The sequence below is a fragment of the Ailuropoda melanoleuca genome, chromosome 5, assembly GCF_002007445.2.
Source record: "Ailuropoda melanoleuca isolate Jingjing chromosome 5, ASM200744v2, whole genome shotgun sequence".
In the NCBI taxonomy this organism is placed as follows: domain Eukaryota; kingdom Metazoa; phylum Chordata; class Mammalia; order Carnivora; family Ursidae; genus Ailuropoda; species Ailuropoda melanoleuca.
Genome location: NC_048222.1, coordinates 38,080,219 through 38,100,848, shown reverse-complemented (window position 1 = coordinate 38,100,848; position 20,630 = coordinate 38,080,219). Strand labels below are relative to the sequence as shown.

The 20,630-nt window shown below is 55.6% G+C and overlaps 1 protein-coding gene across 7 annotated transcripts; it reads right to left on the bottom strand.

The window, feature by feature from the left end:
• Positions 1-298: 298 nt before the first annotated feature.
• On the bottom strand, positions 299-14,984 carry TLE5 (TLE family member 5, transcriptional modulator). 7 transcript variants are annotated; one of them, XR_004625529.1, is made up of 6 exons: positions 12,918-14,615; positions 12,253-12,353; positions 11,678-11,741; positions 10,587-10,631; positions 2,885-3,488; positions 299-2,517 (listed from the first exon to the last, which is right to left on the bottom strand). XR_004625529.1 is itself a non-coding variant. In XM_034660745.1 (5 exons), the coding sequence occupies exons 1-5, from the start codon at positions 12,939-12,941 to the stop codon at positions 2,434-2,436; spliced, it is 318 nt and encodes a 105-aa protein (XP_034516636.1). In that variant the 5' UTR covers positions 12,942-14,433; the 3' UTR covers positions 299-2,433. The 7 variants fall into 7 exon arrangements, 5 of the variants coding, with proteins under 5 accessions (XP_034516636.1, XP_034516637.1, XP_034516641.1 ...); XR_004625528.1 differs by lacking the exon at positions 299-2,517 and adding an exon at positions 14,970-14,984 and having other exon boundaries at positions 3,470-3,488; positions 12,918-14,510; XM_034660745.1 differs by lacking the exon at positions 2,885-3,488 and having other exon boundaries at positions 12,918-14,433.
• Positions 14,985-20,630: the final 5,646 nt, after the last annotated feature.

Sequence of the window (20,630 nt, the reverse complement as noted above, 5' to 3'; positions counted from 1 at the left end):
CTTTCATTTCTCAGACTCTCAATTTCCATCCACCCGCCTTCCTGTTAACAAGATCCAATAATCTTTAAATATTTGTTCACTTTAATTTCTTGGTTCCCAAACACATTAAACTCCGCTTGCCTCCCACCCCCACTCCAGGGGATGGCCCTCAAAGAGCTTGCTTGTGTCGACAGAACAGGGAAAGCCTTTGCAGATTAGACCTTCCCCCAACACTGCCCATTCATCCCAGGCGCCACTACCCACCCCATCCCTTGAGCCCTCCGTCCCCCCCTCCCTCCCCTCAGATAACCCTCTGCCCCCCTCCCCCACCTTCCCAGACTCCATTGGCCAACTCCCGCCAGGAGGAAAAATTCTCAATTCATCCCTGTGGGGTTGCCATGGCAACCCCCAGCCACCTAATCCCCCTTGGAACATTATGCAAATCTCCCTTTGCCCCTCAACAGGCTGTAAAAGTCACATTACCCTTGCAGAGGCAGCTCGTTAAATTTTGGGGGTCTCCCTGTAAGGTCAGCACTACAAATGAAACACTGCTACGACTTTTTAAGGACTGAGGCTCACTGGGAAATCTGGGCGGCAGGAAAGGAAAATGAGGTGTCGGGGGAGGGGACAGGCTGACTGTGGGCAGACACAGAGCCCCATTCTAGCCGCCCACCATTGAGTTGACAACCGAAAAGCACGTCTGTCCCTCTTAGACTGAAAGGGTCAGAGGGTCCTCTCTCCCCAGACAAGGATGGCAGGAGCGGTGGCATTTCATAGGCCATAAAAATCAGGATCAGGATCGGTTATTTAGAAACTTGTTTATGGGTCGGGATGGGCCCTCCTCCCAAACCACCACCACATTCAACATCTCAGGTTACAGAAAAGGAAAAAGGGGCCCAGAGAAGGCAAGGAGCTGCCCTACATCACAAAGCCAGATAGTGGCAACCAACACTCCCAGCTCCTCCCCCTACACCAAGGGTTCACACCCAAGGGGGAAGTTTTGCTCCCCAAGGGACCCTTGGCAATGTCTAGAAGATAGTTAGGGGTGTCCTGACTAGTGGGTAGAGGCCAGAGATGCCACTCATCTTGGGGAACACAGGACAGCCTCACCCCAAAGAATTATCTAGCCTCAAATGTCAATAATGCCTAAACTGAGACACCCTGATCAGCACACGGCTGCCACACATTCTACTGAATTCTTAAGGCCTTGTCTGGGGCCTTCCCAGCCCTGGAATCAAAGTCCTGAAGTACAGGTGGGTCCTGGGGCAGGCATGTAGGGAGATCACACCTTGATATGGGCTGGGGAACAAGTGGCCCATGAGTGACACAGACCGAGCTTCTAGTTGTGAATCTGCCCCCAGGCCACCGGAGACCACGAGCCAGTCACTCACCCTCTGCAGACATCAGTGCTCCCAGTACGGCAGTGCTCCCGGTAGGCAGTGCCCACAGCTGGCATGCGGGGCCGACCAGCAGCATGTGGGAAGGGTCTGGGAAGTCCTACAACATCCGCAACCCCAGGGATCTTGGCCTCACTCTTTGAAGCCCTGGCAACTTTTGGGACTCCGTCCCACTGGGAGAATAGATTGCTGAGGCCCTCCTACACACAGGGGACTGTGCTGAACAGTCACTATGCATCCATCACCCCACATACTCCTCCTAGTGCTGCCTGTAACTGTGACATCCAACAGAGGACACCATGAGCCACATGCGGCTAGTGAACGTTAATTACAACTCAATGTCAAACTCAGTTCCTCGGTCACACCAGCCACGTCTCAGACAGCACTGCTCTGGCGGGTAAGGGGTTCCGATTCTCCCCCCAGTACAAACTGAAGTTCACAGAGGTCCCACAGTCAGCCCCAACTCACACGGCCAGGAAGTCCTATCGGAGGACTCAAACCCAAGGTTGTCTGACTCCCAGGCCTGTCGCTTAGCCACCAGGTCTTAGCACCTCCCAGCTCTGGGTGCTCTGCACGTGACTGCCCGGACGGCCGTCTGAAAACCAGTGACTTCAGAATCCACCACCGGCACAAAGGTGCCAAGAAAAAGTCTTATCGGGGACAGGCCCTACTCCCCACCGGGGGCCTGGGCAGGGGGAAAGTGAGGGAGGGCTAGGTACAGGTCCCTGCACAAGTGTGGTCGGACCCAGGTGAGAGAACAGAGAAACTCAAACAGGCTAAGTGAGAGAAGTATCTAGACAGGATCTGTACCCACCCACCCCCCTTTAAGAAGGTCTTACAGGCTGCGTACCTTGTGCAAGTGGCGGGTGACACGGAGGCCAGCATCAAGCCCACAGTGAGAGGACTCTGGGAGGGGCAGAGCTGCTCTCTGAGGGCTCTGCTGCTTCTCCCCATTTCAGGCTGGCCTCCTGGAGAGTCCTTGTTCCTCTGGGACGAAGTGTGAGGGTGGGACACTGGGCAATACCAACAGCAAACTTCAACAGCTCCTGTCTTTCCCTTAGGATTTCTGCCCCGAGGCCAAGCCAGGTAAGCACTGGACTGCTGCCCTCTCCAGTGGTGAGGGGCTCAAAGGAAGGGGCCCCTTCCAGGAAAAGCAAAAGGGAAGGTTTCAAGGAGAAGCTAAAGCCTCTCTGAACCCATCAGTCCCGGCCGACTCACAGCCTCCACCTGCTGTCACATGCTCACTCTGCTCCCATCGGGCCACTGAGCCCCTCACTCTAGACCATTTGGGATCACCTGTGGCTGCTCCCGGGTCCACTGAGTCTGCTCTACCTCTTCCTGGACAGGAAGTTGGATAGTTCCTGTCCCCAACACTAGACCAAGGATTGACTCCCATCCCTCACCCACTGGTCTCCCCCAGACTGCCCGGCTCTTCCCAGCAGAAATCACCACTGGTTCACAAAGCACACCCTTGACAGGACAGTTTCACACTCAGGGTCAGGACTGACCTGTCGAGGGCTCTCCCTAGGTAAGTTATTTGGGGATTGGGTGGAAGGCCTCCTCCTCCAACCGTCTGGTCAGAGACAGGCTGGGTGGTGTAGGAGTCCAGAACCAAACCCTTCACACCCAACCAGGAAGAGTCCCCTCCCCTGTCCCCAAGGTGCTCCTGGTATCCCCAGGGCTGCAGGACTGTGGGAAGGACTGTGGCTCATCTGAGTCTTTTTATGAGGGAAGATGTCGCTTTTGGGGGCAAATGAAAAAAGGAACTTCTGCCATCGGGCTAGACTACATTTCATTCTGTTTTTAAAAAATGACAACAAAGAAAAACAATTGAAGCGTGTGAACGGTGGTCACCGAGGATTTAAAAGGGCATAGCACGTGGAACTCCACACCCAAAGAGACAGCCAAGGCATGACAAGCACAGTGTACCAATTTACCTCCAAGCCACTGACTCTCACCTTCCTGCTACTCGGTTCCTTCTCGGAATCCCAATTCAGCATGTTTTCTCTTCCTCATTCCTTCCTCCCCATCTCTGCTTTATCATCTTCCTCCCCGCTACCTCTTTCCTCACCACCTCCTATCTTCCCTTTGTACGTCTGAACTGTCCGCAGACTGAGATGAAACACAAAAACAAAACACAAAAACAAAACAAAAACCTTAAACTATATGAAAGACGCTTTAACATAAAAGCTCGTGACACTTTCACATTTCTTTATCCAGTCACAACTTTGTGGCCAACAGATCTCTCCCAGAAAACCTGTATCCTTCCAAGAAAGTCCATAATGCTCTGCAGGGTCAGGGAGATGCCACCCTCTGTGAGTCTGCCCCAAAACATACACTGTGCACCCAGTATGGGCCCAGGCCCACGCAGGGCTCAGGGGCCTCAGTGACTGCAAAATGGTCCTGTCCCTCAGGGAACTCACAGAGGTGCCATTCCACACACACCCCAGCCCCTGCCGCCCTGGTCAGTTTAAGAACACAGCCCTCTAGTGCCCCGGATGTACACAGGTATCCTCACCCCCCATGCTCTGAGGCTTTCCTCCCGGGGTGTGTCTGTCCTGCACCCAAATGCCTGTCATTTTGGGTTCCTACAAGGAATAGGTCTACCCTGTTTTGCAAACAATCAAGTGATACAGAAATACCAAAGGTCGATTTACAATATTTGGAAGAGAGCAAAACTTTCAAATTCTTTGTCCTCAGTAAAGGCCTTCTGCTGGAATTATGTGGCGGTGGTGGTGGCAGCTGCCCCAGGCTCCCAGGTCCCTGTCGGGGTCACTCCCATGGTGGGTGGAAGGAGGAGGCTCTTTGGACACACAAGCCAAGCCCATCTACACTCCCAGCCTTTGCCACAGCCAGACTCCGGGCCCCATCCCTGCTTTCCTACCTCTGGGAACCTGGTTCTTTCTTCACCCTTCAGAGGATGCCATTGGTGAAAGGAAGCTTTGTGATAATGGGGTGAGGGACCTCTGCCCAAAGGGCTGTGTTGCAACTTCAGAGTAAAGAAGCCAGCTGGGGTGAAGGGGAGGGAGGTTTTGTTCTCAGGCAAAATCTCCAGGGCTGAGTAGAGGGAACCTCTGGTTAAGCCCCTAAGCCCTGCAGGAACCTCCACTTAAGAGTAAGTCCCCGCCCTACAGACCCTCCTGCTTTCTAGAGGGGCCTCTGCACAATGAACGGCCTCCCAGAATCTGCTTTACAAGAGGCCAGGGGCTCCGAGGTCCCTGATCTGCCTCTCCCTTAAGTGGAGGCTTCCCCCACAGTCCCCCCCCCCCAAGAGGTGGCCTTCCTGGAAACATCCAGAGGGCTCCCTGGAAGCCCGCCCCACCCTCAGCCTGTGACATCCTTAGCCAACCAAAGAACTCAAGAAATCAATTCACGGGGGCGAACACCACTCCCAGTCCCTCCCCCAGAAACACTGGGCAGGGCTGGGGCTGGGGGCGGGGACAGGCAGCAGTCCGGGGAGGCCTCACAGTAACCAGTCCACCGGACAGTCCTTACTTAGGGTGGGCAGGAAATCCCCCCTCCTCCAGGTTTCTTTTCAGCCCCAACCTGAGGGGGGAACATTTCTCAGGAAAGGCAAAAGAGAGGAAAGAAAAAGACAGGGGAGAGGAGAGGCATGCGAGAGGACCCAGCATCTTGGCTGTGAGTCTCAGAAAGCATTTGTTGAAAACAAGATATTGTCCCTTTAAGCATATAAAAACAAGGCCCTCGAGCACGCAGTTCTCACTCTGGTACACAATTATGGGTGCTTTCAGCTGTCTAGCACTGCTTCAAGTGCTCTCTTAAACCAGACTGTCAATGGCATGTTGAAAGCTATTTTGCGGCTGCTATCATTAATAGCAAAGTGGAGAGAGCTGGCTGATGAGAATTAAATATGGGGGAGGGGCGGGTCAGAACCAGTCATTACAGAATTACCCACCCGGGAGAGGAGGCAAGGCCACTTTGGGGAAGAAAGTTCAAAGAGGCACGCTGGGGTGCAGAAGCAGGCGCGGGGGGGAGGCCTCCGCCAGCCCAGGGCGTCCCCCAGGGCATCCCCCACCGTCCCCCGCCCTCCACCTCCAGCCCGCCCGCAACGGGGGCAGATGGCCCTGGGCCAGCCGTGCAGAGCCATATGGGGACAGAGGGAGCCGCGGAGTCGGAGTGTGAGAGCAGAGAGGCCTTGGAGATCACTTTGCTGCAAAATGTCACCACCTTGCCTCACTCCCCAAGTGCAGCCCCACCCCCTGCCATTCCAACTTGTGGACTGTGCTTCCGATGGCCTTTCCAAGAGCGGCTGCCACGGAAAGAGACAGGGCGAGCCCCCCCCCCCCTCTCTGTGGCTGGCTTCTGTCTCATCAACCCCTGCCCTCCCTTTAAGACTCAGCTCAGGTATCAGCCCTTCGGTGTAAACTTCTCTGACCCGACTCCCCTTTCCCTCCCCTTTCTGGGGAAGAATAAGTTGTTCTGTCCTGGGTGCTCCTCCAGTGACACTGGGCCCTATTAGCACTTACCTCACTGCGCTGCCATGACTTATTTAGACGCCAAATCCCCAGCCGAGGGAATGGTGTCTTATTCGGCTGTGTAACCGGCCCCAGCCCATGGGGCCCACACCCAGCACATCCCAGGCCCCTAATAACCGTTCTGGCATGCATCCAACCCCCTCATTTTCCTGATGAAGAAACTGGATGCTGAGCTGTAGGAGGAAGCCTGCAGCGCTGGTGGCCAACCCACAATTAAAAACCCTCGCTTCCTAAGGCCAGAGCTCAGGGAATCCAAATCCCACCCTCTGACAACCGGAGTTAATTTGGAGTAAAGGAAAAACCGGCGTGTTTACTAAGCACCTACTTCGTGCACGTAACAGACCCCAGCCGAGGGGCTTCCTCCATCAGCCAGGGGTCCGGAGAAGGCTGGTGTGGAAGGAAGTCTGGGGCAGGAGGCAGGGGACTTTGAGCTCAGCAGACCCCAAAGCTGACCACAGCAGGGCCCCAGCGCAGTTGAGAGGAGCTGTGGGATTGGAAGACTGTCCTGGGCAAGAGTGACCAGCTAGGAAAGGTGAGGTGCAAACCAGGGCCTAGGAGGGGGGCTTGGGTGCCAGCAAAAAACCACTACTCCAGATCTCTTCTTAGTTCAACCCCAGATGCCACACCAACAGGCACTCCTGGGCCGGGTCTTTGTAACCTTGCCACCTGCCGGTTCCCTCTGGTCACCCGCTATCTGCAAAAGTGATGGTCACAGAACTTCAACTCCTACCTGGAGATCTTCTAGCCAAGCCCCTAATTACTCAGGGAATGAGAGGGCAGGGGACGGAGATTTGCCATCTCCTTCTTCAGCCCTGTGTTCGCGGCTTTCCGTATCCTTGGGTAAAAAGGTCACAGGTTTTTACCACTTTACCTTGCCAGTGAACCTTACCTCTGGGGTTGCTAGTTATGTATTCGGTTTATTATTACGCACATCGAATCATTGGTTGTGCAAGTAACTGGCAATTCGGAAGAGGGCTGTGGGCAAAAAGTGTTCAGCTGATATGGTTATACAACCCAAAATGGGGTACTTTGTACTTTGGTGTAGCCGGGTTTGTAGCCTTAGCCTCTTGAGATAAAAAGGCAGAAAGAAGCAATAATACTTAAAGCCACAGTAAGACTGGTTAGTAAACAAATACACTTCACTTCTTGAGTCTTGCTAAACAGAGACGTGGGGACAGGACGAAAGGGCACAGGAGTAGCCCCAGCACTAACCAGCGGGACTGGGTTAGCTCAGCTCCCCTCCCCGGCCTCAGTTTCCTCATCTGTAACGTGGAAGGTTTGGATGAGAAGCCAGAGGGCTCTCCCGGTTCCGGGATGCCAAAAGAAACTTGGAAGAAGGGTTGCTCCCTCTGGTTTACAGAAAAAGGGTGACCATTGGGCGCTGGCATGGCACGGCCCCAAAGTCCTCTTTGGAAACCTGAGCGCTGACCGGGGAAGGGTGAAGATGGCCTGACCCAGCTTCTCCTGCCTCAAACCCCACACCCAACAGGTGCTCTGGGGTGCTCCTTTCTAAGCCGGCTTTGTCACTGGTGGCCGACACTGGAGAGCCCCAGCAGGAACAGGATGGGGACCGATGAGCTGGGCAGCCACCATCGCCTCCCTGGCCTCGCTGAATCACCCTTGACATTCTGCCTGGAAGCAGGAGCTTGGAGGAGGTGGGTGACCCCTTGAAAGCCGAGGCCTGGCCCGTGATTCTATAATCTTTGCTTTGCCATAATTAGGGCGGTAGGCAGAGGAGTAGGAGGAAAACCCATTTATTACTTCTCTGGGATTTGACAGCTTGGAAAAAGAGCGAGAAGGAGACAGAGAAAACAGCCAGGAAAGGAGCCAGCCACGGTGAGTTTAACCTCTCCGTAAAATAAAAATGTAAAATAAAAATGGGCTGGCCGTGCCTCACCAGCTGCCCTCTGTCAATAATCGGGGCCCATCTGGCAGAACCTGAGGTTCCCAACTAATAGGCATTTCCCAGAGACAGCAAAGGAGAGCCTTTAAAAAAAAAATATGTGGTGGCAGCTGGTGGAAAGAGGGGGTGTGGTGTGAGCGAGCAGGCTGAGGACCCCCACATTTCCCAAGGTGCTGGCTCTGGCGCTCACCTATTATATACAGGTACAGCCAGTCCCCACCCCCCACCCCTAAGCTTAAAGATGAAGAATCCAGCCTGTTTGTTCCAGGCAGATGTAATCACACGAACAGTCAAGTCTAGAGGGCAGGACACTGCATGAATAATTCAAGCACTCCAGTCACTTGATTGTGTGTGCAGATAAAACACCAGTCAACCGCTAAACAGGTCAGCTGATAAACTTGTTTGCTCAGGCCTAACCACCATTCGCCAAATGCACCCAAGACCCACACTACAATTAGTGGCTGGGTTTTCTTCTGCAGAACCCTCGCAAGCCTAGGGAGTGGCCAGCCCCATTAGGTCAGGGTTGCATTTCTCCTCCGCCCCGGTTTCTTCACCTCCTTGCCTCTTTGTTCCTCCACAGCCATGGGGCGATTTCGCCCAACTCAAGACAGTGCCCTAAACCCTGCAAAGGCCCTGGCACTCAGAGCACACTCATTCATGCTGGGAAGCCAAGGGGAACTGGCTGGAAGGCAAAGGTGAGTGGCAAACGGGGTCAAAGTGCCCAGTGGGGGAATCCAGAGGCCTGGACTGGAGTCCCAGCTCTGCCCCACTGGCCTCCACGAAGCCTCAGTTTCCTGGCCTATCCAAAGGGCGCAAAGAATCCCATCTGTCTGCCTCTGGCATCTGGGAGGATTGCAGGAGACCGTGTCGCCAAACCTCAGGCATTCTCCCCCTAAGAGCCCCGGCTGGGGACTAGCCAGAGGGTCCCAGATGCACACAGCTGCTCTTGATGCCAGCGCCACCACCAAAGGCGTTAAGACGGTTAACTCTTCCAGAATTCAGAGTCCCCCAGACTCCGGGAACACCTTTGCTCCACCAGCCAAGGTGAATTCTTTGTGCCAAAGAACCATTCACTCACAGACGTGGGGAACACCACCCATGCAGACCTCAACATGCAACGACGTATTACACCTTAATTACGAAGCTCTTAGAATAACTGTTGCTATAAATTTTAAACCTGGGTGCAATTACCCTCTTTAAACACACCCAAGATACTGAGCAGTGAGGGGGGAAAAAAAAAAAGAGGGGGCGGAGAAAGGGAGGAGGTGGCATCTTGCATAACACCTCCAGGTCCTTGAACACCTGGGACCCCAGGTCCACGGCATGCATTCTAACTGGACCAGTCAGACCCAGCCAGTCCCACCTAAAGTTGGGCAGAACCTGTCTCCAGTTCATTCTTTAGAAGAGAAACATCTCTATGGACAAAGCCATGTCTGCTTATGATTTCTGTGAGTCAAAAAGTAAAAACCTGGTAGCCTTTCTGTGCCTTCCTAAGGAGCTCATAATCCCTCAGGAAGCCACAGACTGGCTTCCCACAATGCTCCATAAACTCAGGCCCCTTTCTGGCCGCCCTCCACCCAACACGGGGCTCCTCCAGTACAGAAAGGAAACCACAGATTCAAAAGGCTCCATAGGAAGCCGCTGGAGCAGGCGGCAATCTACAAGCATTCCTGGGTCACCTGCCCTTCTCACCTGCCCGGGTCCCTGCCCCCTGAAAAAACAAAATTTAGCCCTTGTAAACGACTGTTCATTTAAGGCAGAAAATCCATTCAAGTCACGGTCACCAAAGGCTAGAATGAGTCAACAGCTTTCTGAGATTTCAAGAACACCAATTGTTAAAAAGAACAACCGGCCTGCGCCATTTATTCGTGCCAAGTCACTTCTAATCGCTGGCCAAGCCAAATTACAGGCAGCCTCTCCTTGGAACACAAATACACAAACAGGCCTCTCCCACAGCCCAGCCTAGCACCCGGGACTAGTTACTGATATGCACGGAGATAAAGGCTGTTTGTATTTGCTCGGTTTGAGGTATACTGTTATTAGAAGAGTGACAATACGAGGTAGTTTACATATCCATCAAACAACAGCACACTAGTTCAACTGGTTTGACTTCAGGATTTCAAAGCTGAGCTCAACTACCAGCCATCTCAAAAAGTCCTGGCGAGGCTGCCCCTGGGCAAGTTACTCCGCCTCTCCGCTCCGGCTTCCTTCTCTGTAAAATGGGAACCCGGCTGCCTTCAAATTAAGATAGAGAGGAGAAAGCGGCCTCAGAATTGTAAGGCATTTCGGCTGCAGTTCATCCTGGATTCATATATTTCAGCAGTTAGTGGCTTGTGCCCTTCAATTCTGACAGCTCAGCCTGGCTTTTAAGACTCTTGAAGTTTAATCTTATCAAGGCAGAACATCAATTTTTTGCGCGCGCGCGCACACACACACACACACACATATCCCTCCTGCGTTTCCTCTTGAGAATTTTACATTAAAACATTTAAAAGCGGCCAGCCAGCTCCCCTCCGGGTTTCAGGAGTTTGTAAAGCAGATCCTGAAGGTACAACTTGCCCTTTGCTCCTTTATCTTCCACCAAGATCCAAGACCAGGACTAATTTCACAAGCTCAATTACTAAAAGCTCAACATGTCCAAGAAATCAGCAACGCTTCAGACCCTGCATTTGGGAGACTGGCTCCATTCGTTCTTCGAGGAGGAAGAACAGAAGGACCAGGCTCATTTTCAAACAGGAGGGCCTATCAGAAACCCATGTATTTGTATGTTTTTAACCATCAGATAGATTTTTTAAGTAGAAAAGCGCTTACCTGCTTGTGCATTTCAATGTTCAGGCCATAGGACATCTCATAGTACTAAAAGTAAAAAGAATGGGCCATTAACGGGCAACACACTTGATCTGTTCACTTTCCAAAATCAGCTTTTGGGGCAGGTTTCTGGCCAAGCCATACTTTTATGATAAGGTCTGCTCAAGATGTTCAACCCAAACCCCCAAGCCAGCTACAGAGAGGGTTTTAAGAGCTGCGAGGGGCGAGTGGGGTTCTCATCTCCATAGACCATCATATACGCAGTAATGCGAAGAGCTGGGCCCTCCCTCCCACAAGCATCGCATGTGCCATATATCCTGTTTATACAAGGTTCGGGTTCAACAGGGAATCGTGTGTACACTGGGACCCTCTTGTCCTCTGAGAGTTATTTAGCAATGTGTCGAAGGCCTCTTATGTGGAAAGCAGTGCAGGGAGGGCGCTTAAGTGCCTTGCGTGTCCTCTCACAAACACAAGATTGAAACTCACTGGAACAGACGCTGGGAAAAGGGCGAAGAGTCTACCTACTGCCCCAAGGCTGACAAGATTCTCAGCTGGGGTATCCCTGAGGAGGGAGGGGAATGGAGGCAGAGGGCTTTACAAGGCTCCTCCAGGCTCACAAAACCCAAGGGGAGGCAGGGGGGAGGGGGAGAGGGCTTCTGTCCTACTCTGGCTAGATCCCAGGGCTGCAAAGCAGCGAAGTTTCCAAACACTCCCAGGAGGTCTCTAAAAGAGATTTTATCCAACCCTGACGTGGGCTGATCCAATCCTATCTTACTAGCCAAGACAGGGCAACCAGCCCTCTGGGAAACCTTGAAAACACAAATGAAAGGGGCAAAGAGGTAGCGCTCAAGCGCCCCGCCTGGACTTGGGTTTCTCTTTCTGCCCCTCCTCTCACCCACCCTCCTGCAAGTGGCCCGGGCTAAGAACGGGGTGGGGGGGGNNNGGGGGGGGGGGTTGCTGGTGGAGGGTCGGGGCACACTCGGACGACACCGGCTCCCAGGGCTGCCCTGCGGCGGGCTGGCCGCGGCATGCGGGGGCCCCCGCTTCAGGGTCCCGGGCCCCCCCCCCGCCCCCGGCCCGCGGCCGCCTCTCACCATCACGTAATGGCGCTGCATCTCCGTCTTCTCGTTCGCCAGCTTGTCGTACTCCACTTTGAGGCTGCGAGGGCAGGAGGAGCCGGCTCAGGCCTGGTGCCCGCGCGGCCTCCTCCGAGGCTCCAGCGCCAGGGCCTCCGCGAGCCATTTTTCCCCTTCCTGACGCCCCCGGGAGTACCCCGGTCATCCCGCAGCCTCGGGGCGGAGGGGGCTCGGGCCCCCGCCGCGGGGAGGAGAGCGAAACAACTTGAAACTTCCCGCGGCCGAGCGCGTGGACTTCTCGGGGCCGCGGGGGGCAAGAAGGGGGGCCCAGCTCGCGACCCCCGGAACCCGGAGCGAACCTGCCGCGACCCCGACCCTCACCCCGCGGGCTCCGCGGGCGGCACGGGGAGCCGGGAGGCGGCGGGCAGCAAAGGGTTAAGGCGCCGCGTTCGGAAAGGGGAAACAAAAGGCTGAGGCCCCGGCTGCCCCGCCGCCCCGGGTCGGGAGCCCCCACCGTCCCCGCGGGGGGTGGCAGGAGTCGCGGCGGGGACGCCCCTCCCCGCCGGCCCCGGGGCGGCCCCCGCCGGCCTTACCTGTGATATTGAGCTTGCAGGAACTGGAATTCGTCTTTGATCCTGTCACAAGACTCAGCCACCGTGAATTTAAATCCCGGCTGCCCGGGTTGATGGGGAGCCTGGAGCCCGGGAGGACAAGACAGGGGAGGGGGCGGGGGCGTCAGACCTGGCTCCAGGCTGCCCCAGCCTCTCGGCGGCTTCTGCCGGCTACCCCCGCCCAACCCGGGAGGCCACCCTCACAGCCAGAACATTCCCAGCAAGTTTCTTAGCTGCCCGTCGGGGCGGGAGTGGGGGCGCCCCAAATCCCTCCCCATTAGCGGCCAGGGCTTGCATCCCTTGCACGAATGGACTCCCATTCCCAAGTAAGACAGGGACTGGGAGACAGCCGGGTGAGTAGGGAGATTTGGGAGGGGGGCGGGGGACAGAGTGAAAACAAACAGTTCGGCTGGAACACAGGCAGCCCCCCACGCCACTCGGGCGGAATTAACCTCCTCTCTCAACGGCGCCCCCCCCAATCTCCATCCCCTTTGTGTGAGCGCGCGCGCGCACACGCACACACACAAACACACACACACACACACACACCATAAAGGTAGCAACAAGCAAAATGGAGGTGCCAGATAAACTGCCTCGTTTACCCTGCCATGATAGATGCTTAAATAAACCGAGTTGCAATTACTCACCGGATGTCTGCCTTGCGGATACATGGCAGGGAGGGGTCGTGATTCCGAGAGCGTGGAAGCGCCGAAAGCTCGGGCCGGGGAGGTGCGGGGGAGGGGGGAGCCAAGCCCCAGCGGGGGGCGGCCGGGAAACCGAGAGCTCGCCCCCGGCCCCCCCAGCCCGCTCTCGCAGCGAAATCCCAGAGTCGGGCGCCCGCCCCAAGTGGAGACAAAGAGCTGCGGAGCAGGCGGCAAAGTCGTCGGCGGGCGCCGAGGCCGGGCGCCGGGCGCGGGCTTTGTGCGCCTAGGGCTCGGCGGGCTGCGGCCGGCCGCCTTCCCCCCGCTGCGTGGAGCGCGTCAGAGCCGGGGGCTGCGCGGACATTGTCGTATCCCCGGTGGCTCCGGCACGGGGTCCCGAGGCCGGGGTCCCCTCCTGGGGCGACTGCGGGCCCCCTCCGGGATCACTCAGCGCCTCGCGCAGTGAGGGGGGCGCGCCGAGGCAGCCCCAGCATCCGGGGCGTGCGGGTCCAATCCCAGAGGCGGCGCTCCGGGAGAAGAGGAAGGAGGCAAGCACCGAGGTGGCGGCTGGGGGCCGCAGGAGCGCCGGAGGGTGAGGGCGGGAGCCCGGCGCGGGCGCTTCGACGCCCCCCCTCGGAGAGGAGAGCCTGCTGTTCCGTCTGCTACTGCCGCCGCCGCCGCCGCTGCAAGCCCTTCCCAGGGCCGAGGAGGAAACTCCAGGCTCAGTAGGTGCAAATCAGCCGCCCTGGCATCGTAACTCCAGCGGGCACAGGAAGCCTCCCTCCGCAAAGGGGTCCTCGCTGCTTCCAGCTCCAGCGCCGCGTCCTCAGCGAGGAGCGCTCGGCGCCGCCGCCACCGCCTCGGAGCGCACAGGCAGAAGAGCGCAGCCCGAGACCGGGGAGCTCTGCGGCTTCCTTCCTTCCCCTCGGCCCGGCTCTCCTCTCCGCGCCCCGACAAACCCCCCAAATACACACCCTAAACACACACACAGCCAAAAAAGTGCCCCGGACCTGCGGATACCACACACAGACAGGCGAGGGGGACGAGCACGAGGTCTGAACTGCCGCGAGAGCAGTTCCAAATAGGGACTGAAAAGTAACAAAATAATGTGGCAGCTTCGCCCGGCGCTGGCCAATGGGAGCGCGGGGCCCCCACGTGGGGCTATCGGCCTCGGCCTGCGACTGGGCGCCGCCGGGCGCGACGTCACAATGCCCTCTTGTGTCTAAAACTATGCATGAAAAGTAGCAATCAGGCCCTACCCGCTGGTGACTTTCGCATGGGAGTGAAAAACAGCGCTCCTCAGATCAGGAATTAACCGAAAGACATATAATAAATAGATATATATTATAGTCCTGGGCTGCTAGACTTTTTTTCCCCCGCCTCTCTCTTTCCTGCCCCCCACCACGATCTACTAGCAAATAATTATTTGGCGGGAGGGGGAAAGAGAGGAAACAGAGAAATAACAACAAAAGAAAAAAAGACAAGCTGTACGGTCCTCAAAACCTGTGGCTGGTAGTAATGTATCAGTTTATTCTGCAGTGGCGGCGAACGATTCCTCCCTCGAATCTCATTAGGTCTGCAAAGCAGCCCAATTAAATACTATAAAACAAACAGAATCACTTTGTCACTTCAGTGTTTTCACTTCGCAAGATTTAAGACTGATAAAATGGTGGGTCCCAAAGTTGCCTCCCACCTTAAAAAATTTGTTGGGAACTGAGGGCGCCCCTTTCTTTACCCCTTCTCCTACCCACCCCCCCACCCCCCACTGGCCCCCAGCTTTTCTCCTTTGTTCATTTGTCCTTTTCAGAAAGCCAAATAAACAGCGTCTTTGATGTGCGGCGGCTGCCTTAGAGAAGTCTGAGGAACTCTTGCTTGGCGGGCAGCGCAGACGGAAGGGCCGGCTGCTGGCGGACAACCGGCCCAGTTCGCGCTTTCCCCATTCGGGGCTCCTTCCCGCGGCTCCTCACCGCGCGCTGGGGCCAGGGGAGCGGAGGAGGGGATGGGGAGGCGGCCCTGCTCTGCCCCGGCCCGGTAGCTCCCCGTTCCCACCCGGTTTACCAGGCCTGCTCGCGGCGGTGTCACCGCGTCGGCGGAAGCCTGCGGAGGGGCGCGCGTGCCGGCCCGTGGGTGTCTCGGCCGCCTGCCTCGGCGCCCCGGGACGCGCAGGCGTTCGATCGCCCCCCCTGCGCTCCTCTCGCAACCCCGCCGCCGCGCCCCCGGGACTCCCCGCGCGGTCGCACAGGCCACTGGACTCCAGGGGCCAGTTTGCCCGCAAACCGGTAGCCTCGATCTGCCGCTCGGGGTTACGTCAGGGCAGACGGGCCCGGTTGGGGGGAGTGGGGGCGCGGTCGCGCCCCGGACCCCCGCGGGCACCGCAGGGTGGACGGGCCCCGGGGGGTGGGTGCTGGCCCTTCCCCGACATCTACATGAGAGCGCACGCATCCCGTGGCCGGTGGCGGGCGCGAGCGAGCGGGCCGCGCGCCCCCGGATCTATATTTTCCCCTCATTAGGATCTGGAGTTCGCTCTTGCATCTTAATGAGGAGCTGAGAGCGAGCGGGCGCTCGGAGGCCGGTGCGCAGGGAGTTACACGTGAGCGCCCGCCTCAGAGTTGAACCTCCCAGCGCCCGCTCCGGCCGCCAGCCCTGAACCGCGCTCCTCTCTTCATTTATTTATTTTCCTAAATAAAAACATAAATCGTGTACGGCGCGCACCGAAGGGGGGGGTAGGGAGAAGCCCAGCTCGACAGATGCGAGCATCTGGCCGCAGCATTCATTAGACACAAAATGGCTCCTCTTTGGAGCTTCCTTTTCCCCTCCCCCTTCTCTGCCCTCCCCCTTACGTCACGGGTGGGCGCACCCGTTTCCTACCCGCCCCGCCCCTTTCTCGCTCCTGCCCCCACGTGGGTGCCGTCGACCCCGCCCCCGAGCCGGGCCCGGAAGACCAATCAGAGACCGCTAAGGGGGCTCTCCGTTCCTGATTGGCGAAACTGCGGGGAGCTGTCAGTCCGCGGCCAGAGCTGTCAGTCAAAACCACGAGGGGTGGGGGAGCGCTGACAAATGCCGAGGCTTCTGAGCCTCCCGCTTGCAAATAGTGCTTGGAATGGCTGCTTAATTAGCTTTGAATGGCTTTTCCTTCCAGCTCAAACAATCTGTCACTACCATGTGGTATAAAGGAGCCATGCATAAAAAAGTAAGCAGAGGCTAAATATCAATTTGATTTTGTGTATCAAAGGAATATTTTATTTTTCTCCCTAGTAATGAAACGTATCAATTTAAATAATAAAAGGTAAAAAACACACACAAACCAAAAAAGAAAAAAAAAAGAAAAAAAAAGGGAAAAAGAAAGAAAAAAACCCCTAAAATCCACGATTCTCTGACTCCTGCGCACGCCTGAAACAGGTAATTTCTACGGCCCACGTTTAGGAGGAAACCTGAAGATTTCTCCCTCCCCTCCCCTCCCCGCCCCAAACTTGCGTCGTGTTTTGTTGTTGTCGTCCAGAAGTCTAGAAGGAGAGATGGGGGAGGGGTGGCCTGTAAAAGGGAAGGTGGGGGCAGGGAGGGGGCAAACTTTAAAGGGAGCTCTTTGAAGCTGCTAATCAAAGTGGAGGGGGTTTTAAGACCCCGTAAACTGGGGATCCCACAGCAGGTCTCGATTTGGGAGCCAAGAGGAGGGGGAAGTAGCGGGTGTGCGTCTCGCCTGGATTTATTAAACACAATGCCTTCAAGATGCGCCTCGTCCGGCCTCCCTTTCTCGATCTCATTCCGGACTGGCTCCGATGCGCCCGCCCGCAGTCGGCCGAGTACTCCCGGCCCCCAGGTCAGGTCTACTCGGATTGCGGACCGAAGAGCCCAGCAGCTCTGTCCCCGGCTTAAGCACGGTTCTTACACGACGTCGGCGATCCGGGAGACCCCACCAGCCTGGACACTCCCACAGGGCGGACTCCCCTCCAGTTCACCTGTGAGCCCCAGCGCCTTCGCGGGGCGCCGCACCTTGGAGGAGTGAGCGGCTGCACAGACGGACTTGGTTTTGCAGAGCGCCGCCTCCTCGGCAGGGCGCAGCTAGAGGGCCCGCCTCGCAGTCAAGAATGGTTAGGGCACTAGAGCGCTTGCTATGCACGAGGCAGGACTCTGTTACCTAAGCGAGAACTCTCTTCGTCCTCACCTCACGCCGTAGGGGGAAGCTGCCTGGCTAGTAGCCCCATTTTATAGAGTAAAAAAGAGAGGCTGTGAATGCTCCGAATTTGCCCCAAGCTGAACGGAAGCTTCAGGATTCGAATCCAGGACAGCCAGCTCAAGTGCCTCTTTGCTTGCGGGAGGAGGATCCGTGCAAGCATTTGCCGAAGGAAAGGCATTGATTCATTCCTATTCATTCACTGTTTCATTCATTAGCAGCCCTTTCTGAGGGTCAGGCTGTAGGGTCACAGGCCCAGCTCGCCCGCCTCCAGAATCCTACTCGCTGCGCACCCAGCCTCACTCCCAGCTCTCCGGAGCCCAGAACAGGAAGAGGGGAGGGAGGTAAGTAACCAGGCCAGCACCCCCTTAGGCTTGCCACCGCTCTACCCCCACCCGCGCAACACCCCACAAATTAGAAAAAAACAAGGAGAAATATACATTTCTTTTATGCTCGAGAAAGAGAAAATAAAAAAACATGTATACAACACCATGTCCAAAGCGCTTGACAATTATTTTTAAAGAAGGAGGGGAGTGGAGAGAAAGAGTTCAAACGTCTCTGTCTCCAGTTCTAATTGGAAACGTTTCAACTGTTTATGTTACAAGAAGTGTCAGGGTCATTTGCTACCGGAGAGCTGACTTTTCATTGGCTGCTTAATTGAGTACCTCGGAGTCCACCCCACGTGGGAGAGGAATTCCTGGCACATTAAAAAAAAAAAAAAGTCACCCGGGTGAGACAGAAAGCCCGGCCTGGATTTGCCGAACAGAGTCTCCCCAGCCCCTCATTTGGGGTGCCGGGTGGTTGGTGGGCAGCTGTTGGCCAGCTCCAAGAGCTGCTGTTCTGGTTCTTGCCAGATAATTGTCAAACACTTCAGAGAGAGTTTTAATATATGTTTTCTCCCTTTCTCAGAAATTAAAGGGTCTGGCTCAGGTCAGCCACTAGGCTGTGGCCTCCTATTTGAGGAACTGATCCCAGTGCCATGGGTGGAGTTTTGAACCTCTCCCTGTCATCCCTTCTACTGCCTCCACTGACTTTGATTTTTTTTTTTTTTAAGACCTCTCCTTTGGACTGCTGCAAAGAAAGAAAAATCTCCTTTACCAGCCTCCCTTTGGTTGATTTTGTCAGGCTCCTCTGATTATTGGCCTTTGGCTCCATTGCTAAGGCCCCTTCCCCCACCCGCAGGCATCCCAGGCCTTCCTCCACAAGCAAGCACCTGGCCATAGAGCAAGAGGAAAGAGAATTTTTATTTATTTAACAAACTCTTACATAGTGCTTACTTTGTGCCAGACACTGTTCTAAGCACTTGACAAATATTAACACACTTAATCCTTTCACAGTGAATGAAGTGGGTGCTATCAGGGTACTCCTATCTTACAGGGGGGCAAGTGACACACTGTGGTACAGTGACTTGCCTAAGGTCACTTCAGTGGCTGTCAGATTTGAACCTGGGCAATTCAGCTCTGTAGTCTTCACCACCACCCGCCACTGGCTCTAGGAGCTTGGCTTTCTTGGCAATGCAGATCAGGCTTCGGGACACACCACAGGACACTTGCAGGGCCCCAGGAAGTCCCAGAGAGAGCCCCTATAGAGCGCATCTGGGAGCCACTTCATTTCAGGGAAGGGGACTGAGCTCTGAGAGATTGGGGGGGAGGGACTTCCCAGGGTCTCCCAAGCCCTCTTCCAATTCTCTGGCTGGTCCAAGTTATGGGACCTTGGGGACTTATATAATCGTGCAGAGGCTCCATGTCCTCGTCTGTAGTGGAGATTATAATCTTGTCTACTGCAGAGGATTGTTTGAAAGATCGATGGAGAAAATGCACGCGATGTACTTAGTACCGAACCCAGCTCATGAAGTGATCATCAATACAGCTATGGCGGCCACGATGATGATGGAGAACCACAGAGTGATTCAAGTCCTTGTGCATTTTCTGGGTGTCTGCAGAGACAGTAAGGTCTAGCGTCAGGGCTCTTGAGGGGAGCAAACCAGGCAGTAAGCATGCCCGAGTGGAGACACCCAGTTCCCTTCCCCTGAGCTCCCCCAATGCCCTCCTGACTTTATTGGGTGGTCCCCTCCCTCTCTGGAATTCCCATTCTTTATCTTGGCCAGCAGGTGACTTTGGAGATCCCTACTGCCCAAGGCCCCCTAAGGGGTGTGTCTGTGGGGGAGGACCAGGGAGCAATTCAAAGGCATGCCTTAGGGGGGATGTGTGTGGGGTGGGGGGAACGCAAGCAGAGAAATCTGACTCCAACAGCAGTGGAGTCCTTAGCATTTCTAAGCAGATAAGGCAAGGCAATGAAGCATCAACATGTAACTGTGCAGTCTGGTTCTGTGGGAGAACAGGAGTTGTGAAGGGGCGGGGTGTTCTCAGAGGACTTCCGGGAAGGGCGGAGCTTGACCCCAGTCCACAAGGATGGACAGAAGGTCCAGTGGGTAGAAGAGGCCAAGATGAGCCAAGAGTTCGAACAGAAACCCTCCCCTCTCCCTCAACCTGCACCAGGGTGCTTTCTGCTTCTTGGATCCTTTCTGTGTTTTGCCGCCTGACAAGGTGCCTTTGCTCCCTGAGGAAGGGAGCTAAAAGCTTGCTTCCTGAAGACCTCTGCCCTCGTCCCTAATTCCATCTCAGGCTCCAAGGGCATCTGTCTCTGAAGGCTCCAGCCTGAGTATCAGGAAGCCTGAAGATCTGCATGATCCTGGGCAAGACCCTGAAACTCTCAGGGTCTCAGTTTCCCCATCTGTAAAATGGGAATGGAATAGTGGCATCTGATTGCTTACCTGGCGAGAATTGACAGAAAGTTTACTCTACGCAAGACCCCTTCGGAGGTACCAAAATCTAAGGGAAGCCCTTGCCTTTGGGCTGTACGCAAGGCCAGACAGCTCCTACTTCCTTCAAGGCTGCACATGGGCCCCAAGAGCTCTGTATATAGAGTTTACGTAGGGAAGCAGCATTGGGTAGAAGGATGGAGTTGGCAGTCAGGGAAGCTGCCTTTAGAGCATGGCTGCTAGCATGGCTAAGTGGAGAAGAAGGGGAGAGCTCCAGATCGGGGCAAAGGTGCTCAGCCGGGACACTCTAGAGAATGCGGGGGATAGTTTGGTTGGCTTGATGGCCCAACTGGCAGAGGAGGCCACCAGCTTTCTCCAGAAAGCTGAGGAAGCCAGACGGTGATTTACGATGAGCCCCCCATGTCTGCCTGGGACTTTGTCGGGAGCAGGTATGCAGAGTAGGCACGGAATGTGTTTGTTCACCTGTCACTACAAGAGGCATCCTCCAAGCCGCCATCCAAAGCCAGGCTGGACGGCATCCCTCGGCTCCCAGGGTGCACTTTGCTGACCTCTATTGACTAAAAGCACGGGGTTTCCATCCTCATGCTGGAACCGGGTAAATATTTATCGAAGTGATTGGGCGTCCTAATTAAGAGATTTGTGCTGTTTCTTTCTTTCCTTTTTAAGGATTCAAAGCTGAGGCTTAGGAGATTAAGAAATATTTTGCTGGTATTAATGCATCCGACTTCACAAGGGTGAGGCCCATGCTGCAAGAATTACCCAGGCC

Coding starts and splice junctions, on each gene's coding strand:
- TLE5 (XM_034660745.1), bottom strand. CDS start 12,941: ATGTATCCGCAAGGCAGACATCCG. Junction 12,354..12,917: donor ATCCGCAAGGCAGACATCCG/GTGAGTAATTGC, acceptor CCCGGGCTCCAG/GCTCCCCATCAACCCGGGCA. Junction 10,632..11,677: donor TGCAGCGCCATTACGTGATG/GTGAGAGGCGGC, acceptor TTTTACTTTTAG/TACTATGAGATGTCCTATGG.